The 24,690-nt window shown below is 48.2% G+C and overlaps 1 protein-coding gene across 12 annotated transcripts in view; it reads left to right on the top strand.

The window, feature by feature from the left end:
* The window catches only part of FMNL2 (formin like 2), a 261,250-nt gene that overhangs the window by 152,067 nt on the left and 84,493 nt on the right, over nucleotides 1–24,690 (top strand). For all 12 annotated transcript variants that reach the window (XM_049097127.1, XM_049097126.1, XM_049097131.1 and 9 more), the window contains exons 3-5: nucleotides 9,876–9,956; nucleotides 13,668–13,744; nucleotides 22,511–22,594. In XM_049097127.1, the coding sequence (XP_048953084.1) occupies nucleotides 9,876–9,956; nucleotides 13,668–13,744; nucleotides 22,511–22,594 (242 nt within the window). The remainder of the gene's footprint in view (nucleotides 1–9,875; nucleotides 9,957–13,667; nucleotides 13,745–22,510; nucleotides 22,595–24,690) is intronic.

Here is a 24,690-nt window from a genome sequence, read left to right on the forward strand (position 1 = left end):
TTGGCTTTAAGAGTTTTCAGGTTGTTAGCACACACTGTTATTGTTCCTATATTTCAAAAGGTGAATATTTCTGTGTCTAGGAACCTGGGATGTGTGTTGGGGGTGGGGAGGCAGGGAGGTTTGGATGAAGATGGCAGATTTGTTACGCCTAACGTAAATGAAAGCAGGTGGTAAGGACCTGATTAAGACCTAATGGCTCGACTCCCAATTTTCAGTCCTTACGTTCTGTTCGTGAGGATGCTTTCCTTGAGTGTATCAGGCAGGTGTCGCCTTGAGTGGAAGACAGCTTCCTTCTCCATCCCTTTATGTGCCTGCCATCTACTTTGAGGGTTCTCTGCCATAAATTATACCCTTTGCAAATACTACAACCGATTCACTGCAGCGAGCACCTCTTGAGATTCTCATGACCGTGTAACTGTGTAGCCACGTGGTTGTACACTGAATTGGAGCACATGAAATTTCGGAGAATCCAGTTACTAGGACTGTAGGCAGAAATCCATAACATAAGAATTTGCCATTCTTAGAGAAGATGTGGTGTATATACATTAAGTGAAATATTACTCAGCCATAAAAAGAATGAAATCTTGCCATTTGTAATGACCTGGAAGGAGCTAGAGAGTATGATGTTAAGCAACATAATTCAGAGAGAGAAAAATACCATATGATTTCACTCATACATAGAATTTAAGAAACAAAACAAATGAGCGAAGTGGGCGAAAAAGAGGGAGGCAAACCAAGAAACAGACTTTAAACTATAGTGAACAAACTGTTGGTCCCCGGAGGGCAGGTGGGTGAGGGAAATGGGTGAAATGGGTGATGAGGCTTAGGAGGGCACTTGTGATGAGCATAGGGTGTCATATGGAAGTGCTGAATCACGAAATGGTACGCCCGAAACTAATATTACACCGCTAACTGAAATTTAAATAAAAATCTTAAAAATATCTTTAAAAGTAATAGAGTTTGCATTCTTTCATATTCTTGAGTGATCGAAAAATACTAGCACTCTTATCTCGATGGTTTCTGCAAGACATCAAAGGCAGCTGCTGCTGTTTTTTCCCCCTGATCAAGATCAGAACCGTGTTATTTTTCTTTTCCTCCCCCATGCTTTGTTTGTATGATACATGGTTAGCCCTGGAGACTTAGGAGCTTTTCATTATGTTGATGCTGTTTGAGAAGGCATCCTTAAGTAAGGTTTCTGGAGTATGTAGTCTATAGGGGAGAAGGGTTTTCATATTCTCATTATTTATTTTTTTAAAAAATTTTATTTATTTATTCATGAGAGACACAGAGAAGCAGAGACACAGGCAGAGGGAGAAGCAGGCTCCATGCAGGGAGCCCGATGCGGGACTCGATCCCAGGACCCCAGGATCAGGCCCTGGGCTGAAGGCAGGCGCTCAACCGCTGAGCCACTCAGGCTGCCCATATTCTTATTTTTTAAATGAAGAAGCAATAAGGCTTGTTTGTACCCCTTGCATTTTTTTTTAGAGGAAGAATGCTCTCCAGGGATTTTGTAAAAGTTTTATGAAATAGTAGATTGTAACTATAGTTTTAATAACGTAAGTCTGTATCTTTAAATATAACTAAAAATGTTCCAAAGTTTTTGCCTGACAAGAACATGCACGTTGGAGAGGGATTTAGGTATCCGGAGTAGGAGCTGCAATTGAAAACAGTGATTAATAAGTGTTAGTGTACGAAAGGACCTACTTGAGGAATTTAAGAGAATGTGGATTTTTGAGCGGTGAAATGAGTCAGGAGAATGCAAATTAGCAAGCATCTTCAGTGGCTTCAGATGCTGGTTTTTCGGTAGCATGTATTTTAAGAAACGCCAAGCTAAAAGATGGGAAAGCTTTGGCTCATGAAGGGAGAGAATGAATATTTGAAGATAAAAGGTTTCCCAGTATAAATCCAGTCTTTAGTCACTATGCAGTTCTTAGCTCCTCAATAGTGATAACTCTACCTATTGAACGCTGCTACCTGTCTGGTCCGGTCACGGTTCAGTCTTTGCTTAGGACGACATGAGATAATAAACTTTATTAAAAGCGTGACAGTAACTAACTAACTAAATAAATAAATGCTTGACCTTTCTTTTTTTTTCCTTTTTTCTTTCTTTCTTTTTTTTTTTTTTTTTAATTTATGATAGTCACAGAAAGGGGGGGGGGCAGAGACATAGGCAGAGAGAGAAGCAGGCTCCATGCACCAGGAGCCCAATGTGGGGCTTGATCCCGGGTCTCCAGGATCACGCCCTGGGCCAAAGGCAGGCGCCAAACCGCTGTGCCACCCAGGGATCCCATGCATGACCTTTCTAACGAATTAAAGCCACTTTTAAATCGGGGAAAAATGATGAGCCATGAACAGAATTAAATAAGCCCAATTAATATTATTTATTAGGGAATGAATTAGGGGATACTTTGTTTAGGAAAGACCTGTTGAACCAGAAGAAACTTGTGCTAGTCTAAATAAAGGAAATTATTTGGACAAGTCTCACCAAAAGTTATTTCCAGCCTGAGAGCTCTAATGGAACCCTTGGAAAGCTGTCCTCCCCGCCCGGGACAGTGATTTCATATTCCGAGCTGAGGAATGTTTTGAGGCCCCCAGAAACGATGGCTGCGGAGTGACTGGGACACGCCGGGTCCCTCAAGTCCAGCCTGGCACAGAAGTGGGCAGCGCTTGAAGCTGGGGCTGGAGGGGGGCCGGGGCGCCGAGCCCACCGTACCCTCCGCACCGCTCAGGTGTCCTTAGCGCCCGTGGCCTTTCCCGTCCGTACTCGCTTCTCATTTCACACCTGCCGTTGTCTGTTCCAAGTTACCTGCTAGTCTTGGCCGTTCAGCTGGAACCCAGCTAAACCCCGAGCTAGCACACGTTCCCCACGCTCCTCTACCTCCGTCCCCTTGTTCCCATCTGGAAAACTCCTCTGTCTCCTGCCTCTCACTCCGACCCAGGACATCTACACGCGGCTTGCCCTTTAAAACTCAATGCAGAAACCGCTTTCTCCAGGGAAGTTTCTTTGATCTTCTCTGCTGGAAAGAGCCTTACCTTTCTTTGAACTTCTAGAGGATCCCATATGGCTCTTGTCGTCCTCAGCATTGTATTACAGTGATGTCTGCTGTGCCTCACACATCAGACTTAGTGCTTAAGAATGAATTTGTTTCGTTTTCTGCCTTTTTACACGGTGTCTTGCATCATGTGTTCTGGTGAATGAAATAATAACATGGTCAAAAAAGTGTTTTTTTAGCCTTTGTGTTTTTCCTGTTAGTTCCTGGAAGTAGTGACCTATTTTTGATAGCGAGGTTTAAGGTGTTCAGAGGCAGGGGGCTTCGTAGCAAAGTGTTTTCCTCCAGTAATAACCACAAGGACCTGTAAGTAGGAGCACAGCTGGGCGCTCTCCCCCTCTGGTTGGGCAACATCGGACTCTCGTCTGAATTTGCCTTGTTGGCCGTCTTAGATTGTAAGGAGCTAGAGCCCTAATAGTTTTTCTCATTTTCTCTAAAATGTCCTCTTTGTGTAACTCATTTCTGTCTATATGTAACATCAAGGTGGTGTTCTATTTTTGTCTTTTATTCCCCCCGTGCACCCGTGTTGGCATTATCCCTTTAGAGGACAAACCCCTTGAGGACTTGGATTATTCCTGTCAACAGAGCTCTGAAGAGCATTTAGCACCAAGCTAAATGCTGCAAATTAGTACGCACTAGTGGTGCTGATACTGGTTGTAATTATGGCTCATTTAGAGACCACAGTTTGCTGACTTAGCCTTGGGAAAGGAAGCCCGACTATTTCCAGCTTCCAGAAAGAAAAAAAAAATCATTCAAGTGTAGCAAGCTTATGTGCGCGAGAGCAGAGTCCTTTGAATTTTCACTATCTAAAAGTTATTGCAGGAGCAGAATAATAAAACATTAATAATGGCATAATGATGGTGACCTCGCATTCAGCCCTGAGGGTGTTTAAGCAATTTCGGTAGCTCCGCTAACACGCTACTGAAATGGAGCCAATGACCCTGCGACCGTCCCAAAGAGGGAAGAAGCTCAGTGTGTCCCCCTGTGAGCCATTCATTTCCCAGGATTTCCTGGGTTTTCAGCTGTCTTGCTATGATCTCCTTCCTGTAACCTCAGAATATTGAGGTATGAGATAAACTGGAATGAAATTGTGTTTGATTTTTGGAGCTGCTTCTCCAAACACAATTTATGGAGCGGAAATGCTTATAACATACTTGTTGTGAGTCCAGCTGACACCAAATTAACCTCAAGTAATTTCTCATGTAATTATACACATGGATTGAGAGGACTCAAGGGGCCAGAAATGTTTTGCTGGCTGAGTGGAGCGCCCAACTCCAGACCTTTATGCAGAAAGGCTTTCGGTGACAAACGTTATTAGATTTAGGTGGAGGAAGGAGGACATAGAGGAAGGCTCCAAAGAAAACAGTTGAACTGCTCAGATCTGTGTCTGGTGAGAGAGGCTGTGTTGCGGCATAGCCGATGAGCTCCCCTGACTGACTTACCCAGTTCCCTCAGTGCGTCCCTATCTCAGCCCCTTCACCCAGTTTCCTTAAGAATGACCTGGTTTTCCAGTTGGGGCTGCAGTTGACTTAGTTATTAAGTGGGATCCAGCAAATGCTTTGTCTTTTCCTTATCTGCAGGGCAGGCCTTTGCGTGGCAGGGTGACCTTCCTGGTGGCCAGCAATGGGGCAGGGAGGCTAGCTAGCATGAGCCTTAGTAGATTGAGTCAGTGAGAAATGTGTCCTCAGGGGGGTCACTAGGCAGTTTCAGAGCCAGGAGAGCTCCCCAAGAGGCTTACCAGCCGTGCATGCGTGCCCGGTGCAGCTTTCAGCGTATGCACACCCCGCGCAGCGTGTACGATCGCTCTGCATGCTTGCAGACTCTTAAACACTTAGCCCTAATTTATGAGAGATGTGAGTCGCAGATGACGTTTAGAAGAAGTTTAATTCTTTGGACATTATCAAGGACTGTGTGCCAAGTGTTCGCTTGTGTATACTGGAACTCAAAGAAAAATAGAACATGTTTGTACCCTTTCAAAAGCTTTTATTTCTTTAAAAGCAAGACGAGCGCACTTACTACGGTGTAGAAAGAACAAGGATCAGAGAGAGTCAGAAAGCCTGAGTCTGAATCTTTGATCTGATGCGTATGTGTCTGATTTAAGGCAGGTCATTTCATCTCTGAACTTCACTTTCCTCTTCTAGAAAAAAAAAAGGAGGTATTATCTACTTGCCAGAAAGAGAGGCCTGAGTAAGTTAAGAGGTCCAGAGAATACGGCAAACTGTTACTCAAAGATCAGTGAATAATGCTTGAAAGCCAAAAAGCACTGCTCCAGATGGAAAGGCAATTGTGTCCTCAGCTTGCATTAATGGAGCTGTTCTTGGCCGCGAGAAGAAATTTTCAGATCATTACCAGGGAAGTTAATTTCTAAATGTCTAATTGGTAAAAAAAAAAAAATAGTGGCAATTGATGCAGCAGCTTAATGAAGATTCTGTGATTATTGGACGTGAGGGTGACCTGCCTCCGATGTGCCGCTCCCTGGACCCCTTACCACTCCTGTCCCTCTGTAAGTCGTGCTCTCGGTCTAAGAGGAGGACCTTCCCTGATAGGGGAGCACCCTTCTTCCCTCAAGGGCGGGTGAGTAGCTGCACTTTTTGCTAAAGCCTCCAAACAGGCTCTCAAGGTCCCCGTGTAGGAGAATGTAGGGTCGTGAGGCTTCCAGGACTACAGACACATGCAGGCGAGGGGCTGCATGCGGCGGCCTGCCTTTCCCTGGGGGAAGAAGATTCTGTGACCCCAGGTTTGTTCCCTCCCACACTTGCTTGCCCAGTGTAGTTTGTGGCCCAGTGTCCTGAATGTGGAGAAATAACTTCGGGTTCTTTGCTTTGAATGCATATGGAGAATAATTAAAAATCCAGAGCAATTGCTCTTTTCAATCTAGAAATATTTCATGGAGAAAGTTTCATCACACAAAGAGATAAATGGCAGGAGGGCAGGGTGATGGGATGCTCTGTGATTAGACGTTTACAAGGAAATCTGTATTTCAAGAGTTCTTCTGGATGATATCGATTCACATTGGCAAATCACGATGATTGGAGAATATTTTTTATCCCTAAGAATAATATTTCTAGGGCGCCTGGGTGGTTCAGTCAGTTAAGCATCTGCCTTCAGCCCCAGGGTCCTGGGATCGAGTCCCGCATCAGTCCCTACTCAGCAGAGACTCTACTTCTCCCCCTCCCTCTACCCCTCCTCCCCGCTCGTGCTGTCTCTCTTGCCGGCATTCTCTCTCTCAAGTGAAAAAATAAAATCTTTTTTTTTTTAAAGTATATTTCTATATAATGGGACCAAAGTTGAGGACTTCGTTTATGAATTAATGAAGTTCGAGTTCATGTATTAATTCATTATGAATTAAATGAAGCCCTCATTTAATTAAGCTACTCGTATCATTGATGTTGAGCAAGCACGTAACTAGTTCTAGAAACTAGCCCTTGGGGATATGGCAGATCTGGAAGTGATGGTGATGGAAAATTGCCAGCCAAAGCATTCACAGGTTTTGGTGCCAAATCTAAAATTCTGATATTTAGAGAAAAAAAATATTAATTTAAATAAATATGAGGCCAGTAATCCTTCTGAAGTCCTTCAGAGTAGACATGTTTTGGCAAGGTGCTGACGTTCTCCAGGGTGTCCTCCCAGATATTTCTGTTGTCCAAATGGCCATATTAAAGACACAGAAGAGGCTCGGTGAGCCAGATGCTGGGTTTATAAACCAAACAGTTGCTCCTTTTGAGACAAGACAAACACCTCCAAGTTTTAGGGAAATTATTGGGGCTTTTGTATTTTTTCTCCATATCAGTTTTATTTCCATCCCTAGATGCAGGCTGAGTTTTCTGTGTAGTGGATGGAATGTGGACTTACTGTGTTGTGAAGCATCAGCCTTCTCCACGTTCTGTTTTTGGAACTACATTAGTAAATTACTCGGGCAAGTGGAAAATGTGACTAGAACAACAGCAAATTTTGGGAAGACACATTAGGAAAAGTATGTATTAATCGTAGACTTCATAATTTTCAGGGGAATAAATAAAAGGAAGTGCTTACAGGACCAATGGATGCGTATATTTGAGAAAGCCCCCCCCCCCCCCCTCGGTCACCACAGTCTTCAGTAGGAAATGGAGAAAGGTGTGTTTGTTGAGGGTCAGAACTGGGGTGAATTGAGTGAATACCTACATATTACATGTGCTAGTAAACCAGATTTCGTTATTTTAGTTTTTGAGAGAGAGAGAGGGAAGGCACCTTGGCTAAGGGGGCAGAGGGGAGAGAATCTTAAGCAGGCACCACACCCAGAGTAGAACCTCCCATGGGGCTTAATTTCATGACCCTGAGATCATGACCTGAGCCAAAATCAAGAGTTAGATGCTTGGGGCGCCCGGGTGGCTCAGTGGTTGAGCATCTGCGTTTGGCCCAGGTCATGACCCCGGCGTCCCGGGATCGAGTCCCACATCGGGCTCCATGCATGGAGCCTGCTTCTCCCTCTGCCTGTGTCTCTGCCTCGCTCTCTGTGTGTCTCATGAATAAATAAATAAAATTAAAAAAAAAATAAAGTTACACGCTCAAACAATTGAGCCATCCAGGCGTGCCCAGATCTCGTTATTTTAATAAATACCCCTCTTCTGTTGTGAAGAAATTGCCTAAAAGAACAATGATTACATATCTTCCAGCAAGATATCGTTTGAATCCGTTCAAGATGAATTTGAATCTGTCCACAGATTCAAATTTAAGTCTTCAAGTAACTACTACATTAGCCAGTTAAAATTCATAGAGTTTCACGTATTAGGGACCTTTATGAAGTAGGAGGTGTTTGCTGTAGTAGAAGGGAGCACGGTTTAAATTGTCCCTGGTCATAAGGATTTTAAATATGGATAATTGGATTGCATTTTTTAAAAGCATAAGTTTTCTTGATATCCTAGTATATCTCTAGCATTAGCTATTATTATGCACAAGGTTGAAAATTATAACTGACTTCTAGATGGCTTATCGGTTCATTTTTGGGAGGTTTTTATGATTATTTTAGTCTTCAGCTGAGCTATTGCTAAAGCCCCGTGACAGTTGGATCCTGTCTGGTCCCTAAGTGAAGTGATGGTGACTTTAAAAAAAAAAAAAAAGGACTTTGTACATAGACCATTTGATGGCCTTAGAGATGTCAAATATTTGTGAATTGTTATTTAGAAATTACTTGCAGGTTAAAAAATTGGAGGGGATAATTAGAAATAATACGTTGAGGTGCCTGAGAGGCTCAGTAGGTTAAACATCTGCCTTTGGCTAAGGTCATGGTTCCGGGGTCCTGGGATTGGGCCTCGCATCGGGTGCCCTGTTCAGCTGGGGAGCCTACTTCTCCTTCTCCCTCTGCCCCTCTCGTGCTTTCTCCTTCTCCCAAATAAGTAAAATCCTTAAAACATTAGAAATAACATGCTGATCTTTTTTTTTTTATTAACAACTCTGTTGAGATTCAGTTTATATACTATGAAATTCCTCATCATTTTCAAATAAAGGGGAAATACGGACAGGTGTCAAGTCCCTTCCCTCTATATTAAAGCATTTGAAACAGCAAAACTTATGTTTTCGCTAATAAAATGATATTTTTTGATAATAATGGGATGATCTTTCAGCCTGTTTAAATCTGTAAGCAAGCAAGGGGGGGAGAAAATTTAGAAAAATTTTCTAAATTCCCTGAGGGGACCAGGGAAGATGTAGCAGTTCCCTGTGTTGGAGAAATGGAAATGTCAGAGGATAAACACATGCTGAAACGTGCTGTCCAGTTGGCAGAGTTGTAAACTACTCAAAAACTCCGTTGTGACCTAAGCAGTGACCAGGTTAAAAAGAATTCCTAGAAAAACATCTTTTCAGGTTGTAGGTCGAGGAGACCCTGATGAGAATTGTTTTGATTTCATGATAAATCTTAGTTTTCCCTTTTAGAGCTGATTCCTTTGAACTTGTGTCTGTGAAATGTAGCGTAGGTCCAGAAAAAGTCGTGAAACCCAAGAATAGCGTAGCCAGTAGGATGAAGCCAGCACCCGTGTAACTACCGCGTGGGTGAAGAAATAGAACCTTGTCACCTCTTGGGATCACTGGGTAGTTCCCTTCCCCCACTCCAGCGCTCCCGTCGTGGTTACGTTAAGCCTCTCTTCCCCAACCCTGTCGATATATATGTTACGTATCAGTGAATAAAACAGCTTATGGATGGGTCCCTAACCATTAAAGTTCAATTTTCTCTGTCTTGTAAAATCACATTCTTTTTGACTCAACATCAGGTTTGTAAGACCCATCCATGCGGGAACATGCAGTACATTTTGTGTATTTTCGTTGGAATATATACCATTATATGAACACAATACAAATACGTGTCCATTGTATGGTTTGTGGGCATTTGGATTTTCACCAGATTTCTTACTGCTGCTTATTACATAGTTTTGGACGTTAGGGTCTATTAAACCTGAAACACGTGGGCGCGGGTTTCTCAGTGTGATGCCTCCACCCACAGCCTCAGTGTAAGACTTGTCAGTGATGCAAGATTGTCTGGTCCCACCCCGCGGACACGGTGGGACAGACCCCAGAACGGGGCAGGCGCAGGCCCAAATCCATTTGCATCACTCATGAGCTGGTTCATCGTAGGGAAGTAGCGAATCTTTCAGAGCTTCAGTTTTCCCCTCTGCAAAGCAAGGACGATCACATTTTCGGTAAAGATTTAAAGCCGTCGGTGCACGAGGACGATCTGCAGGGCCACGCTCCCGGGGCGGGCGCACGTCAGCCGTGTTAGGGGGATTACCGTGGTGGAGTGGGGCCGTGCTCGTGCCTCCGTAGCTTTCATGCCTTTTACTTTTGTGCTCCCTGCAGGAACGATTCCAGGTGAAGAATCCTCCCCATACGTACATTCAGAAGCTCAAAGGCTACCTGGATCCAGCTGTAACCAGGAAGGTGAGATGGGTTTGTTTTCATGCTTTGTGGTCACTTCCTCAGCAGCGTGTAGGATCCTTCTGCATTAGAGGGACCTTCCTTCGTCTGCCCTGTGGCCTCCGCTGGAGCCTCCAGGAAACCCGTCTCGGGAGACAGACACCATGAGAAAACGGAGGAGAAAGCCAGTCCTGCTCGTGCGAGGACGTGTTTAAAAGTGCTTTCCCGGGAGGGGAGTCCCGTAGCTCTGGTGGCCGGTGCGTCACTGCCGTTCCCGATGACGCAGGGCAGTGAGTCCGGTCCGGAGGTGTTCGGGCCCCTGGAGAAGCAGCCGTAGCAAAGGGAGTACTTGTCTTCGTGCCTCGGTGCGTTTCCGGAGGCCTTGAACGATCACGGGGGCTTTGTCATCCCGGCTATGCCCCCCCGCCCCCCTGTCCTGCGTTGGTGCCGCAGCAGCTTCCCCGGCCAGCCCTGCCCCTGGCCCCGCGGAGGTGAGCAGAGGAGCTGATTCCGCTCCCAGCCGGCTCCCCTCTTGCCCAACAAGCCGTGCTTTGTGCAGCCACACAACTGGCTCGAGCCACTGCCCTGTGGTAGAGTGTGCAGCCGGCACGGCCGTGGGCGGGAGGGGTCCTGCGACGTCGCCGGGCGGGCTGTCCTGGCTCGGGGCTCGGGGCCCGGGGCCGACCTTCCGTGGCAACAATGCCCGGCGCTGAGCCCCCCCCCCCCCCCCCCCGTTGTCTCCGTGTGTGACTCGCGAGGGACAAATGCACATTTCTCGCATTTCCCACTGTCTCCGGGGCTCTTGTAGCAGTCTACGGATCTTCAGCTCCTGCTTCTACCCTAAATACCCCCCACCCCGACTCACCGCCCCTTCCAACAAAGACCAAGCGAACGAGAACAGCTGTCACTTCCCTTTGGACGTTCCCCGGCCTTTCGTCCTGTGCTTAGCAAGAGACCCACGGAAGAAATACGACCCGGGGTGACGAGACTCGACGGTGGGCTCTGCTGCCGGCCGCAGCCGTATGTGACTGGCCTGCGGCGTGGCCTCCTCTTCTAAGAATGTACCTGGACTCTAAGGACCCGAACCCCGCCCCCCTCGGCTCCCTTATGATTCTTGTCTTGCAAGAGCTCCACTTGGGCCTCCAGGTGAGGCAGCCACTTCATTCTTGCCTCTTCCTCGTCTCCTTCCCCAAGGATAGAGCAGCTCTCAATTCCAGCCGATCATCGAGGGTTAGACGAAGGCGCCTCCACCCCCAGCACGACCCAGAAAAAACCCAGGAGGTGTTTGGGGCTGGTTTTTTTGTTTTTGTTTTGTTTTTTTTTTTGAAGGAACAGCAAGATTCTACTTGAGAAATACTTTCAGAAATCCTCCAGCCTGTAGGCCATCGGGCTGGGTGGCTCGGACGCAGCCTTCGGCCGCCTGTCCGGGCCTGCGTGAGGCACGAGGGTTGCTGTTGTGCCCAGAGCGGGTGCCCTCGTCACGCGCGGTGCCGTCCACCCTCCGCGAGGCCCGTGTTCGTCAGACTCTAGGGGAGAATAAGAAACCCCTGAGAATGCTTCAGCTGCATCCCCGCTCCCTCCTGGCACAGGGTCAGCTCTCTTCTGGGACGGTCGCTCCTCACGCAAGCTGCTTCGTCCTGCTCCGTTGCAAACGCGCTGTCAAGGACGGAGACGAGCGTGTGTCTGACCTTCCGTCCTGAGATCACAGCCCGACGCCGTGTGCTCACCTGGGCGGCTGGGTTTGGTCTGTGCCTCGCCTTCGAGACCATGATTCCTCTGAGGAAAAGGGGAACGGATATCGGACCAACCGGCCCCGCTTTACTAAGATTTCTGCCAGGAGCTGGCAGTGGGAATGGCCGGTTCCACGTCATCGTCGCGCTTAAAGCCCAGGGCAAGGAGGTTTCGCTTGGAACACAGCATGGCCTGCAGTTGGGGTTGAGCTGGGTTGTCCGGCGCTCCCCGACCCGGTGGGGCCCGCTGCCCCTGCAGGCCGCGGTTCTCCTGCGCAGCAGGCCTGGCGCTTGGCTGGCCCGGGGGCGCGGAGGCGGGGGCGCCAAGGGGGTCCCGGGCCCTAGACCCCGCCGGCGCGGGCTGGTCCCCGAGCGGTCGCAGCTCCGGGGCGAGGACCGCGGCACCTGTCACCCTGGGCTGCAGGAGTGCGGTCCCGCCCCGCCTGCCCGGGCACCGCCACCCGCTCCTGGCATCCCTGCCGGGTACAGGCCGTGCCGATGAGCCCCTCGTTCCGACACACGCACCTCCGTCCTCCCGCGGCTCTGCCTTCATGCCCCGTGGCGTCCTTGGTGCTCGGCCGCTGCCTGTGGCTCGTGACGACCTCTCCCTGAGGACCCCGAAGGCCGCCCGGAGCCAGCCTCAGCCGTGCACGAGGCGCAGAGTCCCAAGGCCGCGGTCCGGGACTTGTACACAGGCTGCATCGATCTCTTCTCAAAAGGCAGGGCCCATCAAATGTTCCACCTCCACGGTGGCCTAAACCTCCGGTCACTGTACATGGATGCTTCTGGAGTGAGCTGTGTTCCTAGGAACCAATGTACGTCGTGACCCAGCGAGGTGTGGGGATCGTTTAAAGCTGAGAGGATAGAGAAGCGTACGTTTACTATCAGAGGGGGACTCCTTGAAGAAAGAAAGGCCTGAGGGAGTTCTGGAAGGGTGGTTGGGATTTCGATGGGCCAGGGAATGAGGAAGGCCATCCCCAAAGTAGCAGGGACCTTCCAAATGAGGGCTCATGGGCAGAGATGACTCTGAATGCTTTTCTTTTTTAAGATTTTATTTATTTATTCATGAGAGACACAGGCAGAGGGAGAAGTAGGCTCCCTGCAGGGAGCCCAACGTGGGACTTGATCCCGGGCCCCCAGGATCACGCCCTGGGCTGAAGGAGGTGCTAAACCGCTGAGCCACCCGGGCTGCCCTAAATGCTTATTTTTGGGAAACATTAGGATCTGCAGAAAATAATTCACATGGCATTCCTGGGACAGCTACCTTAGGAAGGCCAGCTTGCCAGGGTGGCTTTTGGATGACGGCTGGGAACTTGCATTTCAGGAGAGCTCATAGCTTTCCCCGTAAGAATGATTCATCGTGCCAACAATATGGCTTGCGCTGGATGCCTTTCTTTCTTTCAAGGAGTCTGGACTCATCTGTGCGAGGCAGAGAATGCCCAAGGGACCAGGCCCCAGTAAAGACCCTAGACACTGAGTCCCTGATGAGCTTCCCTGGTGGACAGCGTGTCACGGGTGCTATCATTTGCGCCGCCTCTGGGGGAAGACTGTGGAAGATTGTGTCTGGTTTCTTCTGGACTCCACCCCATGCACCTTTCCCTCTGTGCCTTGTATCTTTGTGCTTCCCCCTCCACGCAGAGTCCTAGGAGCAAGTCTTAGCAAATCATTGAAACAGACTGTGGGGGGGGGGGTCTTTGGGGCTCCAACACATAGGTATAATGATGAATATTGTTGTAGGGCAGGGAGGAATAATTTGCTTGCTCAAAGACACCTAGTACCTGAAATAAGAAATTTTCCCTAGTCCTTTCGCATAAGATGATTTTCATCATGAGAACAAGGTGTGTGCTTTGCAAAAAGAAACGTGAGAGAAGCTCGCTTTAAAAGCAGAGATGAAAAAAAAATAAACAAGCAGAGATATTTTCATATTGTGTTGACCTTATTACAAACGGCAGTTGTGGCAGTTGATAAAATACGTTTTGTGAGACTCTGTGTTCTTGAATTACAGAAATTCAGACGGCGTGTTCAAGAATCCACACAAGTGCTAAGAGAACTGGAAATTTCTTTAAGAACCAACCATATTGGGTAAGTGTGCCCATTTAACGTTTCAGCTTTTAAGGCTTTTGGACGCTTGACGAAGTAACTGAATCCTGTGCAAAGATTGGAGCTTCCTTGCTGATCACTGTAAGTTAGATGGGTGGACCCTTTGTGAGTCCTTGCATTGCTCACTGTCTAAGAATCAGTAGAAGCAGAACAGTCTTTGATTTGCGCCATTTATAACAATCTGAAAATTCTCTGCTTCGATGCAGCAGCGGTTGTGCTTGGGTCTCTTGTGTGCGCAACAATTCCTGGCGAATCAGGAGCTCCCAACAAGTAGCCGAGATCCTGGGATCCTGTGATCCTGGAGGATCTCCGAACCGTCTCTGCAGTTGTCCGAGCTGCCGGTTGAAGCTGCTTCATTGACCTCTGGTCAGCTCCGGAGGGGGAGAGAAGCTGGAGTGAGGTCACCCTACACCCCTCATTGCACTTCGTTGCTCTGAGTCTGTCCCGTGCAAACCCGCTCCAGAAAGTAAAGTCTGGGGAATCTCAGCGCTAAGGCTTTGTAGGAGTTTTCCGTGCGGCTTAGTCTCCAGCAAGTACAACTTGATTACATTCGCCCTTACTCGTAGAATGCCACAATTGTCCGGTACCTCAGAGTGAGGTGATGGAAGGATACTGGGCATCCTATTGTGTAGCTTTAGTTCTTCCTAAATCACCTATTGAACATCCAGCAGGTTATTTAGAGCCTTTGCATTTTGATTCTTGAATTTAACACCAAGAAGACAATAGACTTTAGATCTTTCTCTTGAGACATCCCTTGCAGGTCTATTGGAAATGGAGTTCTGCATGTATGTCACATCATAGTTTTATAGAGTATTTTGTAAAAACACTGCATAAATAAGTTTACTTCGACTTCACACTGGGTTAGGTATAAGCCAACAAAATGGTTAATTTCTGCAGTTACTTCAGAATAAGTTTTTTTTTTTTTTTTCAATTGTGGATATGCAAGGCCAATTTATACATGATAAGCTTGGGTGAGAATGTTCACTTCCTAAAGGATAAATTTGTGCATTTGTCACCTTGAGAATATAGTGTTTGGAAAATAACTAATTTCTGAAGTTGATAGTCATTTCCTCTGGGAAAATGAGCTGTCAAACGGCACATCACAGAATCATGATTTGAAAACTGGAAGAGAAATTAAGGATTACCTAGTTCCTCATTTTATAAGTGAAAAGCATTCAGGACCAGAGAAGGTGAGTGACTCCTGCAGAGCCTACAGCTGTACAGCCAGGTGCTGTGGTTCAAAATGTTATTTTTTTTTCTTACATAGTTTAATCTGGCAGCTCTTTCTCTGGAAGGAAGTAAGGTAATCAGAGCTCTGGCATCACAGCAGTGAGGTTTGTCTATTGGGGGTGAAGGTGGTGGTGATTTAATTCAGTTGGGCATCCCAGTGTAGGAAATTGAAATATTTCCCAAAACTTGTGGACGAGGAGCTGGATTCCATTTGGTAAGGGCCAACCCCATCCTGTTGGCACTTCTTCTTGGCCGACAGTGGTAGAATGAGCCGCGGCCAGGGTTTCTGCAGGCCGTCCGGGGGCATCTCTGCCAGCATCGTGGAATAGCGTGAAAATGACCGTCAAATACCAGAGCAAGACCTTCGCCCCCCGTGCAGCACTGGTGACTAGAGGGGCCCTGGTTGGGCCGGAGCCGGTGCAAACCTGTAAGCGATCGAGCGGCCTGCTCTTTAGGAGACTGTGGGCGTGTTGAAAGATTCTTGTATTTCTTTCATCTTTAGCGTCTGAAGTTTGCCTTTGTCTCCCACCACCTGTGTGTGAGACTCGGAGAGCTTTGGCTTTGGCGGCAGAAACATTCATGGGGCCATCGTCTGGTTGTATACGGCCATTTGCTGGCGTGGCCTTCTGTGGAATGAAACCGCATACCAGGGTTTTGACCTGTATTGACTGTCCTGAAAACCCAAGCCCGGGCTGGACGTTAACTCTTATGGAAACTAATTCACTTGACCTCATTTGCCTGGGAAATCTTCTGAATAATGTGAAAATAATCATTTGCCACAGTGAGGAATTCTTGGAATGCAATTTGCTACGTAAGCGATTCCTCTATTTTATTGTACTTTGTTGAGGTGCCGTAATAGAATGGCAATTGGGTGCCCATCTGATTTATGGAGGGCGAGCGATCTGGGTTCAGGTTTTTGCCATGCCCTTGATTAGTCATTAAATAAGTCACTTAGATAAGTTACGTACATTCTTTGTATTTGCTTATCATGTGACCTAAGTTAACTTGTCATCTACAAACGAAGATAATAATTACCAATAGGAATGTTGTAAGGTTAAGTGAGATAACTTACAAAAGACCTACTATAGAGTCTAATTACTCAAAGTATGATAACTATTGTTGTTAGGCTCATTGAAAATAATATTTAATAAGTTGGTAATATCCTGTATCTCTAAGGAATCCCATAGGAGATTGGAGATTGTTACTTTCTCTGTCTGAATTGGCCCTGACACCTAGGAGATTGTGATTCCCAGAAATTAAAAGGAAGAATCACATTTAAAATCCATTTGTCCTGAAAAAAGTTATTTTTGGCACACGCTTGTGTTTTAAGCTTAAAGTCTGGGGCTTTGCTGAGATAACATTCCAAGCTACAGCTTTGTCGAGCAGAGGGTTTGTTCTGAGTTACGATATAAGCCTAAAACTCTATAAATGGAGCAATCTTCTGAGAAAGAAAATTAATTTTCTTTGAGCCAAATTGAAATAAGAATTGGGCTAGAAATAATCTTATTCACTTCCTCTTAGGAACTATAATAATAGAGAAGAATTAGAGGATGACTTACCCAAGCCCTTGAAATGACTTGAAATACCCTTGACTGTGAGAACACGCTGGCTGTGTGGTGTGTCGGATGTCAAGGTGCTCAGACTCAAGAGGGTGGGGATGGGGGCGGCTGGATAGCTTGATGGGCTTTAGGCCGTGGCTCCGAGGCGTGGGTTATCTTTCTCTGCAGGTGCTTTATTTTAATAAAAGTCCCCATTATGATAGAAAATTGCTTTTCATTGCAAGTGCGAGAACGTAGAAGTTCTGAAGGATGCTCATTTTACTTTCTCTCCTTGGAGCTGAGAGGATGGGCCTGAGGTTGTGGGAGGGGTGTGCCAGGGGGCAGAGAGAAGGTTTGCACCAAAGGGAAGGAGCCCAGGAACTCTCAGGGAAGTCTTCCCTCCTGTGCTTTCCGGCGTCTTGGTGAACTAGTTCTGTGGGGCCAGGCCAGGAAAAAAAAAAAAAAAGTAAGGCTGGTTTTAACAGGCGTGCAGCATGTATGTGTGTGTGGAGGGGTGTATCGAGCTACCCTAGGATTAATTCACTCTTAGATCTCGATTCTTTGAAATCCTCAAGATTATGATCTTGCCATTTATTAAACATGTTCATTGTGTTATTTATTTCTTAGAAAAATCTTTTTATTGCTGTCCTTTACCTCTGAGTCCCTGTTTTATAGAGTAGGCGACTGAGAGTCCCCCGTTATTCTCTTGTTCTCCGCATAACAGAGAAGCGCTGAGATTTGAACCAAGAAAGATAATGTTCAGATGTTACCTAAACCAGATGGGACTAATTTTTTTTTTTTTTTTATTTCAGGACTCCTTTACTTTCTTAAATGATTTCGAACCCTAATATATGCTGTTGTTTACATGGGTTTTTTTCCTCTTTCAATGTTTACTGTATTAGAGATTTAAACAGAAATTTTAACTTTGCTCATTCAATAAAATCTAGTATTTATTTTAAAGTAAATAATAAAAATACATAAACTAATAAAATCTAGTATTTATTTTAAAGTAAATAATAAAAATACAGAAACACAAAATAATAAAATCTAGTATTTATTTTAAAGTAAATAATAAAAATACATAAACACAAAATAATAAGCGTAGGGCAGGCAACATATTTTTTGGAAAAATAACTATTTTCCAAAGCAGAAAGAAAAAATTAGGGGCAATAGTGGCATTGATTTACATTTTTACAAATCTCTTTAATATCTCGAAGGCAGCTGGATTCTGGTTCTTTGTCTGCATCTGGTTTGTTGTAAGATGTTGTGTATGTGTGTGAAGATGTATATGGAGAAAACCTGGCCTGACACACACACACGCACTTGAAAAAAAGCACCTTTAAGTGACCTTTTCACATTATTGTGGATATTCGTCTGGTAGTGCACCATCCCTCAAGCAGTGGTAATTTCTTAGGGTTCCTTGCAGTGTGGGATCTGAAACCCCATCAATGAACCTTTGTACTTTGTTCAAGTAAGGTTCACTGTGCCATTTTGAAAGTTGAATAGGTCTTTCTGCCTGTGCATAATTTTGGGTATAACTTCATGAATTGGTCGTTTGGAAAATATTGTTTCGCGGAGTTATTCTGACCTTCTGAAAATCGAGACATTTTATTCAACAATATAAAAACATTCACATTCGTTAATTGTTCCCAGTATCGTCTGAGCATATACTTAAAGTGTCGGGAAGTTGTCAAGCTTGTGGTGGTGAATACAGGTGTCCCCAAATTTTTATTTTTGGGGTTGAAGCCTCAGATTTTATCATGAACAACAAGTGCTGTCAGTTGATTTCCTCGAAGTGACAGGCCCGCTTCATTCACTTTTGAGACACTGTCTGCCACGCACCCGGGACAGGGTCCCCGCAGGCGCTCGTCGCTGGACATTTCATGTAAAAACCAACTGGGTCAGTTTGCGACTCAGACAACCGCACAGGCGCTTTCCCTGGAGACGCCGTGGCCCAGGGCAGCTGAGCGCCTTGTGTGCGTTCTCCGTTCTGCCTCAGGGAAAATCAGAAAAAGGGAAACTCAAGGGACGAGCTTTAATAAAATGCACAGTTTCCGTGGCTTCGCTGAGTCCCATTGCGGGCCCAGCCCTCGGCGCCTTCACAGTGGGGCGAGGACGTGGTGGCTGAGGACACGGGGGGGTGGGGGGGGTGGAGGACACGGCGGGGGGGAGGACACGATGGGGGAGGACACGGGGGGGGCAAGGACACGGCAGGGGAGGACATGGGGGCGAGGACATGGGGGGGAGGACACGGGGGGGTGAGGACATGGGGGGCTGCTGGGCCTGGCAGCCGCGCTTGCTGCCGTCGGTGCAGCCCGGCCGTGGAGGCCGCTGCTCTCCGAGGGTCTCATGGAAGTAACGGGCTGACCCTGCGCGAGGGCTCGGGCCCCAGTGCTGTGCGCCGGCCCGGGGGCGGGGGGCGGCCTGCTTGTCCCGGGGCTCCGGCCACTGGTGCTGACGCCCGGTGTTGGGGACACCCCTCCGGCACCAGAGCCGCACGGGGAATCCTGCCTCATCCCTCTGCCTCGTGGTCTGGGGTCTGCTGTGTTTGATGCTAGAGATGTGGAGCCACAAAGACCCCCGGACACTTCATTTTCTAGGTCAGAACAGTGAGGCGTTAAATGGGCGGCGGGCGTAGTCCCCCGTGGTGGGCTTTTATCTCCCTGTCTCCTAAGTCACCCAGGGGGGTGTGGGCCCCGTCAAAGCCCAGGGAGGATCTCGCGGCCTGGAAAAGAGGTGAGCCTGTGAAGCTGCACGTCTCCGAGAAGCCGAGTTCTGCTCCAGCCGACCCGTTAGCAACTGCGCAGCGCGTCTGCTCTTCGCTCTGAAAATTCGTCTTTCAGGGGCGCCTGGGGGCCCAGCGGGTTAAGGTCGGCCTTTGGCTCACCTCACGATCTCAGGGTCCTGGGGTCGAGCCCCGAGTCGGGCTCCCTGCTCAGGGGGAGTCGGCTGCTCCCTCTCCCTCTGCCCTCCCCCCACTATGTTTTCTCTCTCTCTGCAATAAATAACATCATTAAGAAAATAGCAAAAGAAAATTGTTTCTAAGGCATTTGCACTCAAAGTCAACAAGTGGGAGTGAGGGAATGGCACTGAATTGAAGAAAATCTAATAATAGTCCTTATCCTTAAATCAAAGTCTATGCATATTAGTGTTTTAGGTCAAGAGAATTGTGCCTCTGGCTGTGCTTGGCTCTTTCCCTCCTCTCTCTCTCTCTTTTAAATTTTCTATCTATCTATCTATCTATCTATCTATCTATCTATCTATTGTTTTTAAAGATTTATTTATTTATTTATTCGTGATAGAGAAAGGCAGAGACACAGGAGGAGGGAGAAGCAGGCTCCATGCTGGGAGCCTGACGTGGGACTCGATCCCGGGACTCCAGGATCACGCCCTAGGCCAAAGGCAGGCGCTAAACTGCTGAGCCACCCAGGGATCCCCCCTTTTTAATTTTTTTTAAATTTTTTTTCTTTTAAATTTTCGTATCTGTTTGTCATTTGCCTCCTATCTACTTCGCGGCTAAACTCCCTGAGCGAGAGGCGCTGGTGATTGGGACAGTGACAGGTCCCCGCGTGTCCCGGAGCATCTCTGCCGTTTAGAGGCTGTGCGCCTGGAGAAACAACCAGAAGGCGCTGCGGCGGCAGTGGTGGCTGTCCACTCCTGCACTGGAGTATTTTTATGAGCCATTGAGGTAGAAAATGTGCAACTGAGACTGCTCTGAGGAATCTGGAGCGCAGGGCGACTTTCGTTCTAGAATGAAGACGTCCAGCGCAGCCCGGGGTCCTCCTGCACCCCTGCCCGAGGCCCGCGTCCCCTGCAGCTGGAGCCCGGGGCCGGCGGATGGAGAAGCCGCACAGAAGCCCAGAGGCAGCCCCTGCAGAGCAGCTAGTCCGTGAATTTCCCTAGTGAGCACCAGCCTTTCTTTATAGAAAGAAAATTTATTGATTTTTTTTTTTTTTTTTTACTATTTCTAGGCTTCTAATTATTAGCACTTAAAAATGTCCAGTGCCTCATGAGATGTAGTTACATAGAGAGAGCAGTGAAGATAATGAACTGCAAATACCCCAGGCAGATGCCAGGAAATGGTGCACATGGTGGTTCTGAAGGGAAGAAGCTTCAGCAGAACCGGCGTCGCGCCCCTGGTTGCCGTCCATTCTTACAAGGCCCGACCGACGGGTGATGCTTTTACTTGCCCTCTGGGTCTCTCTTAAATTAAATGTTATTTGCTTCCCTGTGGCTGTGTTTGGTGCATAGTTTATGACGACCTGCCTGAGGCACTTGGGGGAAAATCAGGGATGAGCTGTCCAGGGCTCCTGCCTCGCTGCCTGCAGGGACTAGGGGACTACCTGCCGAGAAGATTAAAAAAAAAGAAGAGAGGGATCCCTGGGTGGCGCAGCAGTTTAGCGCCTGCCTTTGGCCCAGGGCGCGATCCTGGAGACCCGGGATCGAATCCCACATCAGGCTCCCAGTGCATGGAGCCTGCTTCTCCCTCTGCCTGTGTCTCTGCCTCTCTCTCTCTCTCTCTCTGTGACTATCATAAATAAATAAAAAATAAAAAAATAAAAAATAAAAAAAAGAAGAGAAAAAAAAGAGACTGTCACGAATAAATAAATAAAATCTTAAAAAATAAAAATAAAAGAAATAAAATAATAAAAAAAGAAGAGAAGAGCCCCAAACAGGATTCTAAAACAGGCATCCTACGGCCACCAGGTCTTTTTCTTCCTTTAAGACCAAGGTTTTAAGGGATCGTCCTACTGTTGTCCTCCAGCTTACGAAACTGGCTTCCAGAGTAGCTGTCCCGCGCTGCGGAGCCTGGTTTTGCTTGGTGCTTATGGAGGAAGGCAGCTAGTTTTGGGGTGCACTGGGCTGATGTACCTCAAGTTCCATTTCTGTGACGGTAGCAGAACTTTTTACTTATTACTTGTTGGAGTTTTGACCCTAGAGAAGGTTTAATCAGGTACCTAGGTTCTTTGAAGAGGATTGCTCTGGGGGAAATTGGAAGGGGGGGGTGACGGGTGTTGATCTTCCATACCTGAAGGTCGTGGGACCACTCTGCTTCATCTTTAGGAGTCTTTATGAAGTCTTGCAGGGGAAAACGAGTAGAAATTCTCCGCAAAGTGCACTCATGGCCACCACGCAAACGCGAGGTGATGCTGCTTAAGACGAATTTTTAAAAAGGGGTAACAAGCACATGGTATGTCATGTCTTGGCTTTGCTGATGGTCTGCGGTGCCTGCAAGTTTTTAAGAGGTTTTAACATCCATGGAAAAAATTAAGCAAATCATTATCCCTATTGAATTTCCAGGAGCCCCTAAACGCTGGTTCTCGTTGGCTGGTAGCGTGATTTCTGTGGCTTTAGTACGCCGGGAAAGGGTTGGATGTGGATTTGGAATCCTGCCTGGATTTCAGGGCTTATGGCGTCACGTCCCCAGCCTCCCACATTCTCTGTGCAGTCTGGGCCCCTTTAGCCACCAGGCTGGGGGTCAGTGGTGGAAAATGAACATGTAACAGGTTGCTCCTTTAGGACGCTCCGTGCAGGTTAGCTGGAGTCTCCTGAGGATAGAACGCAAGGGAGGTGCGTGGTACCTTTTGCCCCCTCTTCTTGCACATTGAAATGCTGTGGGGTTTGTTATGGTTGTTGTGTTAGTATTTGATTTAGAGATTTTGGGGTGGGGGCAGAGGGAGAGAGAGTCCTGGAGCCGACACCCCACTGACGCAGAGCTGGACCCCGGCTCCTCCCCAGGGCCCTGGGATTCAGGACGTGAGTGGGACCAAGTCAGACGCGTATCTGCCGCACCACCCGGGTGCCCTGACCTGCTGTGGCTGCTCTAGTTTGCTGTCTGGGGAAGTTTCCACCAGGCGCGATGGAGTCGGGGCCTTCCTACATCACGTCCGCGCACCGGACGGAGCAGCAGCAGCGTGCACCGGGCTCCCAGGCGAGCGTGCGATGAGCCTCTGTAACAATCGTCTTTATTTTTTCACAGATGGGTCAGAGAGTTTCTGAATGAGGAAAACAGAGGTCTTGACGTTCTGGTGGAGTATCTCTCGTTTGCACAGTACGCAGTGACGTAAGTAAGACCTGGCCTGTCGGCTTCTGAATATCCACGTGGTCACGGAAGGTGCCAGGGAGCAGCTCGGTTCTGGGTGCACGGAGGGCGGACCCGGGGCAGACGTGCTCGGGCTGGGGGGGCTGGCTTCCACCCCAGTAGCGGAGGGCAAATCACACAATCGCTTTTAGAAATGCTTTTTTTTTTTTTTTTTGAAGGTGGGAAAATCGGGATCCCTGGGTGGCGCAGCGGTTTGGCGCCTGCCTTTGGCCCAGGGCGCGATCCTGGAGACCCGGGATCGAATCCCACATCAGGCTCCCGGTGCATGGAGCCTGCTTCTCCCTCTGCCTATGTCTCTGCCTCTCTCTCTCTCTCTGTGACTATCATAAATAAATAAAAATTAAAAAAAAAAAAAATGAAGGTGGGAAAATCTGTTCTATTTATTTATTATTATTTTTTAAATATTTTATTTATTTATTCATGAGAGACACAGAGAGGGAGAGAGAGGCAGAGGGAAGAGCGGGCTCCATGGAGCCCGACGTGGGCCTCGATCCCAGGTCTCCAGGGTCACGCCCTGGGCCGAAGGCGCTAAACCGCTGAGCCCCCTGGGCTGCCCTAGAAATGCTTTTAAGGCAGAAGTAAAAAGGGGAGAAAAATCCCCGGCGGAGCCCTTATCCAGGGAGGGGCCCTCGCCGCCCGCTCCGTCCGCCGCCCGTGGAAGGCCCTCGCGGCGCCGAAGGCCGATGCCGCCCCGTGAGCGGAGACGGCGAGACGCACAGAGCTCGGAGCTTTCCCTCCTTGTGTATGCACCCGTCTGCGTGTGTGCCCGCGCGTGCTGCTGAGTGCAGGGGGCCGGGGGCAGATGGACGCGATGCGGCGGCGCGGGCGGGGGGAGCACACCGCCGGCTTCCCTTTATTTTGCCTTCTGTGCGTGTGTGTTGGGGGGCCTTGCCCTTCGTAAGGCGAAGGGGGAGAAGTTGCAGCGGGGCAGGAAGGAAAATCAATTTACTTAACCTTGTGTTTTGTGAATTCGTAACATTTTCCCATTTGCTAGGCTTCTGGAAGGGTTTACAACAGATGTGAAGACTGTACCTTTGGATGAGACAGTCTCTTCTCCACATTTCCTTTAGTCAGAGAACACGTAGTATCCAGATTCGCCCTCCCTCACGCACACACAGACTGAGGAAGTGATACTGCATTTTTAATTTGCCCGGAAGACGTGTTGGCCGGGGGTGGCTCTCTCCGTCTTGGATGCTCCCAACAGGCCGGAACGTGTTTGGGTGTTGCATCACCCCAAGGAAGCTCCGGGACCTGAGCAGATGTTGGCCTCGGCACTCCCTGGCTCCTCCCTGCGGGCGTGCAAACCGGAGGTCTAACACACTGGCCTGGCCCGGGCGGTCCAGGTTTGCTCACTCCCGAATCTGACGTGGGTTAGAGTGTGAGCACCCACGGACAAGTCCTCTTTCTAATAGGTGGTCCTCTGAGACCGTCCTGGTGTTCACGGCATTTTCTTCCAAAGGTCGTTTCTAATCTGTGTCCCGTGTGTCAGGAACCGCCCCCCTCCGCGCCCTCCGTGCTCCCCACCAAGCGCAGTGATGGGCCCTGGACCCGCTGCGGAGCTTAGGACCTGGAGTAGCTGAGGAGCTCCGGCTGGGGAAGGACGGCCTGGGCTTGCTGTGTAGGGAACGTTGGCCACGATTAGCCTTTTACCTGCATCACCGGGGAGCCGGGGAGCCCGTGTGCGCGGTTCCCACGCATGTCCGCACCTGAGACCGTGGGGAGGGGAGGCACCGCATGAGAGCGAGCCAGCAGCCGATCAGAATGCAGAGCTTTGGTTTCCCGCTCTGCTCCTTTATTTTTTACTTTTCTTAAAGCATTACCTTTACATTCTCCGCTTATCAGTTTCGGTTTTGTTTTGCTGTATTTAGATAAATCATGCAGAGAGCCTAATTCATGTTCTTTCTTGAAACGAATGGGCTAAAAACTCCTTGCTGATCATTGGCTTGGGGCACTTCCCCACGCAGGCGCAGGCCCCGGAGCCTCCGCCCGGACACAATTGCCAGACCCATTCACTGACTGACGACCCATTAGGGGCCGCCCCCTGGGTTAGTACTTAG

Source organism: Canis lupus, chromosome 19 (assembly GCF_003254725.2).
Source record: "Canis lupus dingo isolate Sandy chromosome 19, ASM325472v2, whole genome shotgun sequence".
Lineage (NCBI taxonomy): Eukaryota > Metazoa > Chordata > Mammalia > Carnivora > Canidae > Canis > Canis lupus.